The sequence below is a fragment of the Tamandua tetradactyla genome, chromosome 3 (genome assembly GCF_023851605.1).
Source record: "Tamandua tetradactyla isolate mTamTet1 chromosome 3, mTamTet1.pri, whole genome shotgun sequence".
NCBI classification, from domain to species: domain Eukaryota; kingdom Metazoa; phylum Chordata; class Mammalia; order Pilosa; family Myrmecophagidae; genus Tamandua; species Tamandua tetradactyla.
The window spans coordinates 88627577-88644309 of record NC_135329.1 but is presented as its reverse complement, the minus strand read 5'-3'; the positions used below and the strand labels follow the sequence as shown (position 1 = coordinate 88644309).

Sequence of the window (16733 nt, the reverse complement as noted above, 5' to 3'; positions counted from 1 at the left end):
CACAAGAGAGGTGGGGATACATATACAATAAACTCCTGAAGTTTTCCCAATACAATGATAAATTGATACATACTTTCATACTTTTGACTCAAGAACAATTGCTGTGCAGAATTTTATATCCTTTTGTTTCCTATCTGTAATAAAACTAGTTTTCACAGGATATAGTAAAAGCATTATTGGGGTTTGCAGCTGTCAGACCTAATTTAGGTCTTCTTTTCCGTGTGATCTTCAAGAATTTACAAACCCATTTTTTTTTTAACTTTTATTACTTTATCTGTAAAATGAGAATAAAATTCTTCTCAGTGTGTTGGGAAGCTTGAATGAAATAAATTATGTGAACCTCATTTTGAATGCTAATTGTACAGGAATATAATCTCACCATTTGGAAAAGATAAATAGCAAGTAAATTTATGTGAAGTTAACTTTAGCTTTTTCCCTGGAACTGTATTCCCCATTAAACATTAGCTTTGACATTCCACATGCTGCTTAAAACTCTGCTTCAAATCTGTTTCATTCTAACTGGAGTTAATGTGTAACATAGAACATTCTTTCCTAATCTACTACACTGTGAGGGTCTTGATGGCAAGGCACAGTGATACCTGTTTTATGTTCATGTTCTCTAACCTATCATTGCTTTGCCACTGTAGACGTTCTTTGACATTTTGTTAAATAAATAGATCAACTGTAATGTGAATCCCTTTATAAGTGAGGTTCCTACTCTATGCCAATTCACAGTAGTTACTTATCAGCAGCTTGAAAGTTATAATTCTCCAGTCCTGTCTTTAAAATGACAATGATAATTGATATCTGTAGTGACAGCTTAAAATTCCAAGGAGGAATATAACTTTTTAGAGACTAATGACATCATAACATGTATGTCCCTGCAAGTGAGTTATTTTTTAAAATGTCATCTGTGGGAAATCCTTCTGGGATGATGTTTTCTTCTCTTAGCAGAAAGCAGGCTCTGGTCTACCTCCTGGGGATATGGCTGTGAAAAAGATGTTAAAAGCCTTAGCTCTAACTCTAATGAGGGGCAACACATGAAGAAAACATAAAAAGAGCAAAGAAAAACAAACAAAAATGCAGTTTCTTAGTTGCAATTACTCCTAAAGAACCAATGGCGTGATTCTGTAGTAGTTTAGATAGGGTCAAAAGGGGAAAGATGCAACACGATTTCAAGATCCAATGATACACTGCCATCAGCCTCTGTAAAGGACTGTGGACAGAGGGGTCCATGTAAAACAAGTAGCAGAAGGAAAAGAGCATGTGTGAGGTTGACGAGGAGGCTGGGGCAGCCGGATGGTGGTGAACAGGCTGGGGGTGGAATGAAATAGAACCAGGAAGTCTGTGGGGCCCACACACGCAGGGCCTTGTGGGCCATGGTAAAAGCTTTGCATTTTATTCTTGTTGCTTTGGGGACCTACCAAAGGAAGTTTTTTTTCATTTTACTTTTTTTTTTTTTGAAATAGAAATACGCATGCCATAGATCACAAGTCTTATGTGCTCAGCTCAGTGAACTTTTATATATATATATATATAAACCCATGTGACAGAACCCAGATCAAGGTATAAAACATTCCCAACACCCTAAAAGTATCTCTCAAGCCCTCTCCCAGTCAAAGCCCCAGTTAAGTGTCACCACTTCCTGACGTCTTTCACCATGGGTTACTGTGCCTATTCTCCAATGTCCTATGAATGGAATCCCACAATTCCTACTTTTTTGTGCCTGGTTTCTTTCTCTCAACAAAGTCTGAGACCCATCCATGTTGCTACATGCATCTGTAATTGTGTGTGTATGTGTGCGTGTGCGTGTGCATGTAATATTCCATTGCATGACTATACTGACCTTATTTATTCATTATTATTTTATGGAGATGTAGGTTGATTCCAGATTGGGGGTATGATGAACAACCTCTGTAAACACCTTTGTTCATGTATTCTGGACTTGTGTATTCATTTTTCTTGTCTATACCTAGTAGTATAACTATTGGGTCAGAGGGTGTGCATAAGCTTACTCTTCAGAGTTACTTAAGCAATAGTCATGTTTAACCCCACTCTCTAGAAATAGAAAGAATCAGAGACTATAATAAGAAGCTCATTCAAACTCATACATTTGCTGAGTAGTAGAGTTCAGTCTAAAATTCAGGGATTTCTTTTTCCAAAGTACTTTCAGGGAAGGCCAGCTCCCTCATAATGGAAGAGGATTTTAATCAGATTAGATAAATCATATGACAAATACTTTTAAAAGTCTCTTTGCATGCTCTCAGAATAACTTTAGCAAGGTGTAACAATAGTGGAAGCAAGTATTTTACTTTGGAAAATGTCATATCACCTAGAGAAGAGATTATTTAGCTTTGACTAGGATCTGTCATTTACTGATTGAGTCATTGTTTTAGATTTCTAGGCTGCTTAAAGCAGGTACCATGAAATGGGGTTCTCTTAAGCAATGTGAATCTATTAGCTTATGGTTTTGAGGCTAGAAGAAAGTCCCAATTAAGACTTTCTTCCCAAAGACCAGTTGCCAGCAATCTTTGGCTCCTCTGCCACATTGCCATTCAACAAAGTACATAGTGACATCTGCTAGTTTCTCCCTTCTTTTCCATGTTTTATTGCTTTCACCTTCTTACTTCAGTGACTCTCTGTCTCTCCATTCTGTTTATAAAATATTTCATTAAAAGGATTAAGACCCATCTTGAATCAGACAGATCACACCGTACCTGGAGCCACATCATCCAAAGGTCCTATTTACCTTGAGTTCACACCACAGGAATGAATTAGATTTAAGAAAATATTTTTCTGGAGTACATACAGCTTCAAACCACCACAGTTACCTTGGAAAGTAACGTAACATCTGCATGTGCCTCTGTTTCTTCACCTGTGAAATGGGGATATTAAAAGTACATACCTCAGGCAGGCCACGGTGGTTCAGCAGGCAGAGTTCTTGCCTGCCATGCCAGAGACCCAGGTTCGCTTCCCGGTGCTTACCCATGCAAAAAGAAAAAAAAAAATACATATCTCATAGAGTTGCTGTAATAATCAAATGAACTAGGACATATAAAGGACTGAAAACAATGTCTGGAATAATTTAAATGGCCATTAAAGATTTACTAGTATAAATATACACATGGTTTAATACCCAGATATATTGAGATGATTATTTCTATGATTGTACATAGATATCTGGTATTTCAATTTTCTAACTCTATTTCTTATTCATTAAATGGCAATTATGTTAACCAGTCTAGGCTAAAAAGGGTAATGTTATGAAATATGCCCCAATCCCAAATGTCAACTGCTCAACAAAATAATTGTTTCTTTCTTATCACATCACAGTTTGATGTGGCTTTGAAATCCTTCTTCACTCTTGTCACTCCACATCTGGAAACTGCAGCTTCCAAGTTTGTCATATCAGAGAGATTATTTGGTAAACTCAACACTGAATACGTGCATTAAGTTGTTCCTTTATTATTATCATTTCTTACAGATTTATAATAGTGTCTCTGACTGGTCATTTTCATCTGTGCAGCAAACATTATCTCAATATGTGTCCAGACATTAAAGAAGCAAAAAGCCATCTGAGTCATTGTGAAAGTAAATGCTCATACATAAACCAAACGGAGTTGGCCCCAGGGCCTAGAGCCTCAAGCCCAGTTTTGCCTACAGTTGCCATGTGACTTTAAACAAGCCATTTAACCTTGCTGGGATCCTTCATTATAGCCCATCAGAATGCAACATGGTATTATATTCTCCTACAAAAATTTAAGCCATGCAAATAGAATAATAATTTAAGTCAATCATTCCCCTCGTCTCTGTGCTTAACCACCACAGACTCCTGTAATACCTTTTAGAGAGTTTGGTCAAGTCCAGCTTTAAATGTCATCAAAAGTGACTTTTATCATTTTGCTTCAGAGGCAATATTATTACTCTTTTGCCCCCACCCCCCTTAGGCTTAGTTCAATTGAGTAGGCAGGATGAAAAAAACATCGAATCACATTGTAAAAATGTTAATTCTTAATGTCACTGACTAGCTCTTAACACACTATTAGACTATGTTCTAATTTAATGATCCTGACCAGCAAGAGTAAGACCAAGATTGACTTTGATGAATGTCTACCATTATTTCTGATATGGATGAGGTTGTTTTCCTTTCTGACTAACCGTTTCCTCATAAGTTATGCTCTATTTAGACGAAAAGAGTTTATAAAATACTTTCTGAACTTCAGAATCTTCTTTCCTAAACCATTGTTTTAATGATTTGCATTCTGATCACAGAATGAACTATTTGAGTGCAATCATTGGTCTTCACTTGGCCTGATAACTTCAATGTATCTTTCTCCTCTCTGCTTTTTAAGCCCACAAGTCTTAGCAACAATCAATGAAATAAATATGTTCAGTATGTGCAGAAATCTCTCATTGTTCCAAACAGTTACTTCCTAAAGATGCTGTCATGAAAAAATAGATACCCTTTCTTTTGTTGCTCTTTCCTAAACAGAATTTTCATCTAAGGCACTGTTTACTGAGGGCCTTTTCAGAACAAAGTCTGTGGTCAAATGCTACCACTTCCATAAAACCTTTCCTAGGATTCATAAACAAAACTCATTGTTCTTACTCTAGGGTCTCCTAGCGTGTTATTAGTAAGCTCTCTGTTGGCACATATCTCAATCTGCCTTGTATTACATTTAGCTGCATGCATGTCCATCTTCCCCTGAATGACATGAACTCCTTTAGCAAAAGATAATTTCTTATTAAAATTTATATGACTAATATCCCACATTCTGACCTTCAAAAGCATAGAATTATGAAATCATTGAAGAAAATGCTATTTCTAAAATGACATATAATAAATGTGTAAATATATATGCATATGTATGTGTAAATGTGTGTTATACACATACATTTCAACTTTTAATCTTGCATCCCTCTATGCATAGAAGCTATGGAAGAGGGTTGCCAAAGGTGAAACTCAAGTGACCAGCCATGGGAATAGATTCTCTGAGCTCTATAAGGAGATTCTAACTGAATACACGGGTGGGGACATTGAGACCCAAAGGATGAACCGGGATTATCACCATTTGGAAAGGCTGATATCCAAATTAGAGTCAGAACCAAGTACCATGTTTGATGAGGGCAAAGGTAGGTATGGAAGTGAAGGTTAAACTGACAATAATTGGAACTGGGTTGGGGCAGGGCCACAGTGTCAGAGTGAAGACAGATGGGGTTCAGGTATGGAATATATACAAATGGAAGAGAGGCAACTGCAGTTGGGCCCTAAGAGCGACTTCTTGAGCATTTGCCTAAGTGTCTGCTATAAGTGCTTATCTTTATGAACCAGCAGGTGGATAGAGAGGTGGGCCAAAATAGTGTTGACCTTTCCCTTTATTTCTCAAATGTATATCCATCCATTTGTTTTCCTAATCAAATTTCAAACTCCTTGAAATAAGACCATAATTGACTTTTCTATTCATTTTTTAATCATCTCTACCAATTTTTTCATGTGGTTGAAATCTGATATTTTATCAATTATTGTCAAAATAATGCTTAATAACTAATAGCCAAAGCTCAGGGGCAGTCAGCTTTCAACATTTACCCTCACATGAGTAAGTTCTGCTTCATGTCTCACTGTAGTGCTCGAATTTGAAAGGTCAGACCATCTAGGGCATGTTCTAATGCTAGCATTGGAGAAATACCCAAGGGACAAGTAGAAATATGCATGCCTCTGTGGTCTAGACTTAAAACTGCCATGATCATTTCTGTTCACATTTCATGGTGCATAGCAGGTAGCAAAGCTGAAACAGGGATATCCACATCGCCCATGAACCTGCACAACATATAATTGAAGACCAATTTAGATGTTTTGAAATTGTAAGAGTAAGAGAAATGAGAGCTAAAACTGTTCCTGTTGGCATATTTAGTTTACAAGAATCTAAGGCTATGAGTATAAACTTAGAAATAAAGTAAAAAATGACAATAACTAGAATGTCAGCAAAAACAGCTCAACACAGAAGCACCATCTCTATATATTTACAGAACTTTGTTGCTCCATCCTCGTATTGTGTAGAATTATGCTTGTGCTGTTCATAGTGGCGGGATCAGGCCAAATTCTCTTGGCTGTAATTGTAGCTATCACTGGGAGACTGTTGTGTTTACTGCTTTCCAAGCTGGCAAGACATGATTTAAAACAATCACAAGATTAAAGAGGGCTCTCCAATTTGAATTCTGTTCAATATCCATTGTGATTAATCCAAAAATCGCATAGCCAACCTGTGTCATGATTGTTCCAGAATTTCTTACATTTGTAAAATCATAATTTGAGCTAAGAAGGTAGAGGTTGCATTTGTGCTTAGGTGTTCTATAAAGTGTACCATGTAGTTTTATGTTTGTGAATCCTGAGACTCCAGTGAGGAAATCTTAGGGGCTAGATGTTGTGCTCATGCACTTGCTAACAAAACTTGTTGATTTTAGTCTCTTTAATGTTTTAAATTAAAATGCATTACTTTCCTAGAAGAGCTCATAAAATACTCAATATGGGCCTCAAATTTCTGAGTCACAAATAGAATAAGAGAAAATCGGGGATATCACTCTTTTTCCTTCTATTTCTCCTAGTTTTTCTCCTCTTCCTCTTTCTCTTCTCTTTCTTTTTCTCCATCATACACACTCCCTCCCAAATGCCAGTATCCTTTATAAGATATTATAGAGTATGCAGTTTTATTTCTATCTCCCTTTGTGGGAATTATGAGAACATTTTTTTTTCCAAGTTGATGTTGCATTATCTTACTGAAGATAATAAGACAAATAGAAACCTGTGGGTTGGATATATAATTGGGAGGCAAACCATATCCAGAAGCTTCTTCAGGGGATTTCTAGGATGGAGAAAAGGGACAGAGCTTTAGACTTCACCTCTGCACTAAATAAGAGGGAAAAAGACACACTGTGTGGCCATGAACTGAAGACGGTTCTTTGGCAAAAAGTCATCAGGTGAAAATTGAAGGCAGGCTTTTCTGCTGAATGGGTTAAAGAAAGGCCATGCAACATTTTAAATTTTGAATATCATCGTCAAATACCCTAGCCACTTAAAAAATTGGGAAGTACTTCTGGTACTAGGAAATGGTAATTAAAATATTTGTGTAAAAAATATTTAGCAAGGCCATGAACATTTGAAAGGAATGCGGCTACCAGATGAGAGCATTTCTCTTTCTCTCTCTCTCTCTCTCTCTCTCTCTCTCTCTCTCTTTGTATGTTGACTACAAACAAGCCAAACCCACTCTTGGTGATCTCCTTAAAATTTGGTTTAGGGAGATCCTGAAAAATGTTATACCGAGCAGTACTAACAATAAATCCTGCCTTAACATTATTGCTGCTTAGAAATGCATACTGGGTCGGAGATATTTATTTACTTATTATGTTGTCTTCATTTATTTCTGTGAATATAAGAAAATATCTGTTAGTGAATATTGTCTAGGTTATCTCTCATAACTTATATCTACACATATATATTTCCTGAAAGGTATTAAATTTTTCCACCATGAATTATTTTCCACATACCAGACCATAGTAGTATATCAAGCGTTCAACCCATAGACTCTTGCCCAAGAAGGTTTGAATTCCATATCCTAACTCTGTACTTTCTAACTCCAGGGCCTTGAAATATTCCAAAGCTCTATATTTTCTCATTCCTTTCTACTTTCTTCAGTAACTTTATCAGGTAACATTAGCAGTGGGAAAATTTCAGAAAAAGTTGTTATCAGTATATATATATGGGTTATTTGTAAATTACACGTCTGTATATAAGGAATTGCCTGTTAAAAAATCTTGATAAAGCAAAATTCCTACTTACTATAATCATTAAGCAAATTTTATTCTATTTGGATGACAAATCATAAAAAAAATGTCTCCAAATAAGGGTTTCTTTCATTTGTTTAATAAGCATCTAATAGGGGTCTGCTATAGACCAAGCAGAAACCAACCAGCCATTCCCAGGAAGTACCAAGGTACACCTGTTGATTCAGCCTAATGGCATATGATACCTCCATCTCTACTGAGCATTCTGTTTTGTAATAATTATGGCCTTCAGACTGACACTCCATCCTAACCTACTGCAATATTACAAACCATTAGAGAAAATTACAACAGGTTTCACAAAACTAAACTTAGAATAGAAAGAAACTGACCAGGATAAGGTAGAAAATCCATGGGGAATAGAGCAGGAGACTTCACAGTAGTCTGCACAAACCCTCTCCATATGGTAGAAACTGAGGGCAAATATTAGGCTCATCTTGGCTTGGTGCTGTTGTTTCTTCTTTAGCAATTTTTAAAGACAATTAAAATGTTCCTTTTATTCATATCTTTTTTTTCTAATTCTTGCCCAAATTATTCAATAGTGATGCTCATTTCCTCTAGTAAGCATTCTGAATTTGCAACACTGACTCTGCTGAGCATTGCAATTAATCAATATTCTACCAAATAAATACTTTTGATGAGGGTGATGCGATGGTGGCTCAGTGACAAATTCTTGCCTGCTATGCAGGAGACCCGGGTTTGATTCCCAGTGCCTGCCCATGCAAAAAAAATTAAAATAAATAAATCCTTTTGATGAAAACACTGTTTATATATGAATATATATGTATGTATATGTATATATATATATGCATGTATCGTCTATATCTATATCTATACATCGAGAGAGAGCATGTGTATTTATACATAGCGTGTTTACATACATATGCTATATAAGATGTCTTCGTTGCATTTTCTGAGTCATCCTCTGTGCCATTTCTGGCATACCCCGCAGTGACTGTGAAATGCCTTGTCTTTCAGATGGCACACCCTTCACTTGGTGGATTGGGCGGTCCAGCGAACGACACCCTTACTGGGGCGGGTCCCCGCCTGGAGTCCAGCAGTGTGACTGCGGCCTGGATGAGAGTTGCCTGGATGTGCGATACTTCTGCAACTGTGATGCTGACAGGGATGAATGGTAATGGGAGGCAAGCAGTGGTGCAGGAAGCACCTTCACTGTGGCATAGTATTTCCCCAAAGAGAGAAGGACGTGGATGAGTCATTCAGTTTCAACTAAGGCTCCCTGCTGGGGTGATCGTTTTTTAACTTTGAAAATTGCCAGCTCCGGGAGGTTGAAGCCTAACAGTATGGGCGTTCAGTTACCCCCCTTTGTCTTCTTCTATTCCGAAGATTCCATTTAAAGCAAAAGAATGGGATGTAATGTTTAGGTTTATGATTTAGTGTGTGTTTCTTTATTATATGAAATATAGGTTTTGGAGAAAGGAGAGTGGCAAACAAGGTATGTGATCACACAAACTGTTTCTTCATTCTCCCATTGCCCCATTGATGTTTTAGTCACTGGCTATCTCTTTATCTGTCAAGAAAAATATAGCAAGGGAAATTTATATTTTTTGAGCATCTATTTAATCCTCACAATCACCTTTAATTATGTATAATTTTCTTAACTTTCCACTTAAAGTTGAAGACCCTAAATTACAGAGAAGTTAGATAAATTTCCCAAGGCCTCTTGCCTATTACGTGAAAGATCCAGAATATGTACTCAAGTGTACTGAACTCACGTGAATTTGGTTGCTTCTCTGAAATACATTTTAATTGTAAATCCCCAAGTCAATTACATCTATGTATTTTTATTCCTCCAGACAAACTGCTTGTTTTTCATTATATTGATCCTGAAAATATGCACACAACATTTCCCAGCATGCTTCTGTTTGGACTGAATTTATGGCTTTCTTTGGTTTTTGGCTTTTTAGTTTTGCTTGCTTCTTCAAATGCTGTTCAATAGTAGGTAAGAATTCCCATGTCAAGCTGCTAACACATGGGTTGAAATTTCTTTTAAGTATTTTTCTTTCCCCTGTTCAGATCAATAACAGCAGGGGCTGTTTCAAATGAAATTTTGAGTCAGAATCCCTGTTCAGCAAGTATAGGCCCAACATTTGGCTCCCTTATATGTCAATAGATGGCTTGTGTATTTAGAACATTATAGAGCTATTGAGTTGCAAGACAAAGTACTTGGATGCCTTCTCCTAACCCCAAACTTTTCATATTGATAAAATCAGGTAAAGTTGACTAGAGGTAGAATGGACTACTTCATTCTGTATGTACCCATTTTACCTTGAGGAGACATCTATATTAACATTGTGGATGTCTGCAAACCAAATATGTCTCATCTGTTGATTGAAGACCATCTCTTTTAATATTATATCCCTCAATGCCTACCCCTATCCAGTAGGTCTTCAAGTGGTAGTTGAAGAATGAATTCAGAACATCTTTGATGAAGAGAAATTATCACAAAATGGCAGCATCATGCTTAAGAGGCATGTGTGGACCAGTTGTGAAACAGTCAGACTCTTCTGCTGTCAGAAGTTTTGACTCATTCATTTCTTTGATTCATTAATTCACCTTCACTATGTAAGATGCAGGAAATTATTTGTAGATTTAGATTTAAATGGAAAAGATTCCACTCTTTTGCGTATAATGAGAGAAAATGGTATAGGAGATAGAACATACAGAATTGCTGAAAACGGGCAGTGTTTCTCTAAATTATCTTTGAACTCTTTCTTTGTTGAATTCTTGATCTTTTATTGCTGTTTCATTTCCTATGAGCATGGCCATTTATTTTTTACCACCTTTCCTAGTGGACACTGCCTCAGTGCTTTCCCTTCCCAGGGAACAGGATCAAGGCTTAATTTACTCAACTTTGAGAGGCAGAGGGGAGTATGACAGCATGTCACTTAAAGATGGAATGTTGGATTACCATGGTGAGGTGTCTCTAATATACTCTTCCCCATAATTTTCCAGTAGCAATCTATTCCACTCAGATCCGAACATCTCCCTTCTTTACCTACTCCCTGCTTTGCTCTAAACTCTGAGCCTTTCATACGTTGTTTTAAATATACCATGTAAGCTGTGCTCAGAATAACTCTTCAGAATGCTCTTGCCCTCACCCCCAGCACTACCACATCTCTACCTTCACAGACATCATTTTGTATTTCATGACCCTCTCCATTTCCTTTAGAGTCAGGGGACAAGCTCCCCTCTCCCCTACCCCCACTCTGCCACACTCTGCAGAAAGCAGCTTCTATTAGGGTGTCAAAATTTATTATTTTTATTATTTTATTAATTTATTATTTTAGAATAATAAATAATAACTTATTTATTATTAGATATAGGTCTTGTTCAACAACAGATACACTAAGCATGAGAAGGAAATGACTGAACTAATTCTTTCCACTAAGGATTAAAATAAAATGACTGAACTACCTCTTTTCTTTGTCGGGATGCCTACTTTACCCATGAGTGTTCCAGGGTAACATGTTGAGCACCTCAAGGTGAAGTCCAGGAGAGAACTGGCCAGAAGTTCCCCTCTATCATGTTTGGAAGCTGAAATTCTAAGTGAACTCCTGTGGATTTCACTCATTGTCTTAGGACCAGTCCTATCCTTGTGATGCATGATTTTAGGAAATGATTTACCATAGTTAGTAGCAAATAAACTTACAATTCAGTCTGACAATTACTCACTCATCACATGTTTAAAAGGCACCTACTCCATGCCAGACAGGTAGTCAGTTGTGCATCCAAAGTCAAGGGTGTGAAGGTCCTTGCCCACAGAACAGGGTATAAAAAAAGAGTAGTGAGTGAACAAGAAATGAGTGAGTGATGAATTTGGTAAAAGAGGGAAGGACAAGTTAACTTGGACTGGAAATAGATATAGGGTGGAAAAGTTAGATTTTAAAAGTTTTGATAGTTATGCTAATGTCTGAAGGACCAGAAGTTAGCTAGAAGAATAAGCGTTAGAAGTAGTACAGGTACCTCCATGACCTCATATAGGAGAGAATGGAATAATATGAAAATCACAGCTTCCCCAAAGCACAAAAAGTTTGTTGTGATTTTTGCACAATTTTCACATGGGAATGTATAGAAGATGAAGCCAGGTAGGACGGTTGGATCCAGATTATGAAACTCCTTCTATGCAAAATAGCAATGAGGTAGATTTGTCCATATATGGATCTTGGTCATACAATGCACATCCAGAAATGGAAACTGGTAGAACCTTGGGGACATGCACTCATTATTTATTTATCCAACTCTAATCTTTACTGCAGAATGGAAAACTATAGAAGCTGACACAACTGGGAATAACATTTATCAGCATTCTTTTACCCTCCTCTTGGCCAACATATGCTCAAGTTGGCTTTCCACATATTTCAAATATTTGTTTCTGGCAAGCATGCCCCTTTTGGTATCACTGGTATTCTGGGAACATCCAAAAAATCTCAAACTGTTTGTGCTGTAAAATTCCCTTGAGTTTCTGCTCTTAGGGAAAGGTTAATCAGAAAACGTATTTGGGGTATTGTAACTTCTACTGGATAGCAGTTCAACATATTGCATGTCCTAGATAATATTCTGATTTACAAATGTTACTTATCAGCACTAAAATATTCATTATACTTTACATCCTATATCCTGTATAAATGTCCCAGCAACCCCTTGGGTCAACAACACTGTAGTATCTCCTTTAACCAGAAAGAAAACGAAGGCTATTAGATGTTTAAGTGGCTTGGTTAAGGTCACCTGACTAAGGGGGTAGAGTTGGGGTTCCAACCTGAAACCAAGGAAGCTCTGTTGACTCCATCAAATGAGCTGCTCATGTTGGGATTTTGAGTAAGCATAAGCAGGCAGTGAGGATGCTAAAGAGATTTCTCCAGGGTCTCTCAAATCACAGTTGTGGCAGTCATGCCTCTCTTTGCTATCAGGTAACTCAGGAAACCTTGGGCATCTTCCAAGTCTCCAATAATTGGTAATACTTGTTTTCTGTTTTAATAAACTTTTATAACTGAATTACTGACTTTTTAATATGTCAATAAGCACCAAATAAATTAGGAAAATGAATGTTGTAGGGGTGGATGGCAGTGAGGAGTCAGCTCAGGGGGTGAAGGTGGGTGGGGGAGAAAAAAAGAAGCCACTTATAGAATACCAAAGCACAATTCCTTCTTAGAGTATAGAGGTAAGCCTCTACTAGACTTCTGAACAAGGTGTGCTATGGAGCTGACTCCTGGAGGATTTCTATCCCAGCCAAAGAACTGAAGAAAAAAAAAAAAACTTTAGACAAATAAGATCAAGTTAATGGCTGTTTGCTGCAAGGGAACTTTTCTTCCAGGAAAGTACCCAGCTTCCAGGAAGACTTCCACCTGGGTGTCTTCTGACCCAACTGGGCTGTTTCAAATAGGAAAAGACACTCTGATGGCAGTTGCAGCCTACGGTCCCTGGAATTAGCAAGGCATAGGAGTCAGCTGCATAGGCAATGGAATGGCAGACTCCAGGTAAAGGGATCAGAAGGATAGTTGGAGAAGGGCAGTTTGGAGAGTGCCAAATGAGGAGTTTTCTCCTCTAAACAGTCTGGGCCAACAAAAGTGAGTCTCCTTTGTTCATTACTCAAACATTTTTTTATTTATTTCAGAAATAAGTGCAGGCATTTTTATATGCCTTTTAATAACTCTTTGCTTCAATATTTGCCCTTAACGCATGGTTATATAAAGTTATATGGGCCAAAATGGGAGGAGAAAATGATGTAGGCTTTGAAATGTTGGACAGCTGAAATTCCGAAAAAAAAAAAAAAAAAAGAAACCTAATGTTCTTCTGTTTAAAGAACAAGTATTTTTAGGGGATTTTTTTTTTTCTTTAATGCATTAATTCCTTAAGCTTCAAGCTACCCACTATATTTTATTCCATTTCTCTGCCACACAGAAGTGATTTAATGAATCGTGCTGCATCCATGAATGAATGGTAGATGAATGACTCCTACCGTGGTTCATATATTTACCTCTCTCTTTTGGTGGATGAGGCCATGGCCATTTTAGGATTAACTGATGTTTACTTCACTGATAGCTCTTTCACAATCTCATTAGTAATATTTGCCTTCAAATCTAACCTGAACCTTTTGCTGCAGATTGAATTTTTCCTGGCTATCAAAAGCAGTCATAAGTGATCCTTATACTCCAAAAAAAATTTTTTTTTATACATTTGCCTTAGGGATGAATTTTTCATTTTCACAAAAGCATGTCTAATCCTGTTCCAGGACCTTGCCCTTTCCGTGAGACTTAGTGAGACAATATATTGCCTTTGGAAAGGATGAATCTGGATACGACCAAGGGTTTGCAATTTTACTGTTTACTCTTGTAGGCAGTTCTCAGATCTTTTAAATCTCCTTGATTTCCTAAAAATCTCCACCCCTGGGTTCCCAGGACATAGAGCAGTTAGTATGGCTCTTGCCAGGGAAAAAGCCAAGTTGAGGCTGGAATCCTGAATCCTGTGAGAAAGGAAGGGCTTGCTTTAGTGCATACTAACATTCTATCCCTTATTTAAAAAATTATATTGCACAATCTCTGTTATTTGAATTTCATTATTCATGAAACTGCTTATGAGCTATTCTACTGCTTATTGAGTTTTGGAAGTGCTTTTGGCCCTAAGCAGGCAGGAATTAAGAAGGGTTTATTTGAGTTTTCACTCTTTCAGTCCCTGAATTTCCACCTGTACCTAATAATGTAATCAGGGCCAGCAGCTTGAGTTGAAGAGAAGTATGCTTCAAATGTAGCAAGTCCTCCATGTGACTGGAGGATATAATTCAGCAGTGGTGACTGCTAAATTTATGAGTAAATGAATGAATGTGGTGGTTTCCCTCCTGCTCATTCCCTCTTCCTGGCTAAATATGCCCTCCCCTTGCTAGTAATTTTCTGCTACTCTATTCATTGAATTTTCTTTAAAATGCAAAACTAGGGAGACTTGACACTGCCTTTTTTATACTCGTGTTTGCAGAACTGGCTTTCAGATTCTTTAGATGGAATGATTTGTTGTAGGGCGATACATTTGATACATCTGAGCAGAGACTAGAAGAACATTATACACTTACTTGAAGAAGTAAAATAGAAAAACAGGGGCAGGGAAGTACTTAGAAACAGAGGCTGAAGTTTCAAAACCAAAATATCACATCATAATCTTATCAGATTCCAGACGTTGTAAATAGTTTATATTGTAAGAAGGATAGCACAATAGGAGGTTTTTATTATTTAATAATGCCACTGTCCTATTATCTATTAGGGGAAAATAATATCTGCAATTTAAGACTTGTGGGTTCTGACAAACAAAATATGGATGCTGTTTAAAACAACATGTACCCTCCAGGTGCATCTGCTTTCAGAATGACAGTACCTCCTGTTTGCGAAAAGAAAATAAAAACAAACAGGTCACCTTATTCTCCAGCCCTTTTCTCTTATCCTATATCTCTCTCTTCTCTCCCTTTCCCAAATAAACACAAACAAACAAACAAACAAAAACACTAGAAAAAATATAGTTATGAGATACCTTGTTTCACGCTTGACAGACCCAAAGATGTAGACTGAATCTTCTATTTTATCAGATGTTAGTTAGGCTCAACAAATATGCAAAATTCTCCAAATTGTCTGTGAAGTCTGATTATTTGAGTAAAGAAATATGTGTAATACAGTTTCATAAAAATATATTTCAGAAGTATTTAAATGGATAAGTAGAAACTTCCCTCCTCACTGCCATTGTGAATCCTCTAAATCATATCCCATGTGCAAAATCTCATACTACAGATAAAACTTGGATTTATAAGGGATTTCTAAACACAAGTATCTTTTTGTGCATATACTGTATTTATGAACATGTACATTTGTTCATTTTTCGGTAAAAGTGAGATCATATTAAATAATTTTATGTAACTAGCTTTTTCAAAAAAAAAGGATCTTTTTTCTTGCCGTCATCAAATAAGCATACATACGAAAGCACCCCATCCATTTTAATGGGTGCAGAGTACACAGCATTCCATAGTATGATTGGACCATAATTGATTTTACCATTCCTTTGTGATGGACATTTGAGTTGTAAATGATTTTTCACTATATAACACAGTGCTGCAATGGGTATTTTTGAGTCTTGATTTATATCATTTCCCACTTTTAAAAGCATTATATCGCTTGAACAGAATCTCAGCTTAGAATTGTTCAGTTAGGCACATATCAGTTTTGATGGACTCAGCCTAACTGCTAAAGGGATTTAGGCTATTATGCACACCACAAGGGAGTCAGCTCAGAAGGACAAATCCTACTATGGGGACAAAAAGGGTCCTTTAACAGAGGAATTAACTTTAGCACAGGTTTATTCAGAACAACACAAGAGTCAGAATAGCAAGGTTCAGGGAAACGTTAGTTATAACATCTTTTTGCTCAGAACTTGCTGGAGCCCTTAGCCCAGGAATCTTCCTTGGTTGCTTCTCTCTGTGTCCTCATTTCTAACTTTCCTGGTGCTCCTTCTGTAGCCCATGGCAATGCTCTGGGTTAATCCCAATGATTTTAAACTTTTCAATGTGTAGAGTCTTCATCTTTTAAAACAATAAAGAGTGCTCTTTTCTTTGCAGACATGCTTCACAGATTTGTTGTGAAAATACCATGAGCTAATGCATGGAGTACACTTAGGATACATAGAATTTAGCTATTTTTGCTGAAATCACCTTCATTTTCTGGAACGAAGGAATCTCTAAATAATGTTTTATTATGCAATGAGAGCAACAAATCCTGGATTCATTTTTGTTAATGAACCTATTATGTAATAGAACCTAAATCGTTTGGTTCTTTTTATTAAAAGCAAGACATAGATAAAAGAGAGAGAGAAAGAGAAAGAGAGAGAGAAAGAGACTACTTAAC

General features: G+C 37.0%; 1 protein-coding gene across 5 annotated transcripts in view; it reads left to right on the top strand.

Annotated features, from left to right (window-relative positions):
- Window positions 1-16733, top strand: part of CNTNAP5 (contactin associated protein family member 5) — an 818968-nt gene that overhangs the window by 657578 nt on the left and 144657 nt on the right. For all 5 annotated transcript variants that reach the window (XM_077153509.1, XM_077153505.1, XM_077153506.1 and 2 more), the window contains one exon: window positions 8815-8971. In XM_077153509.1, coding sequence (XP_077009624.1) covers window positions 8815-8971 — 157 coding nt within the window. The remainder of the gene's footprint in view (window positions 1-8814; window positions 8972-16733) is intronic.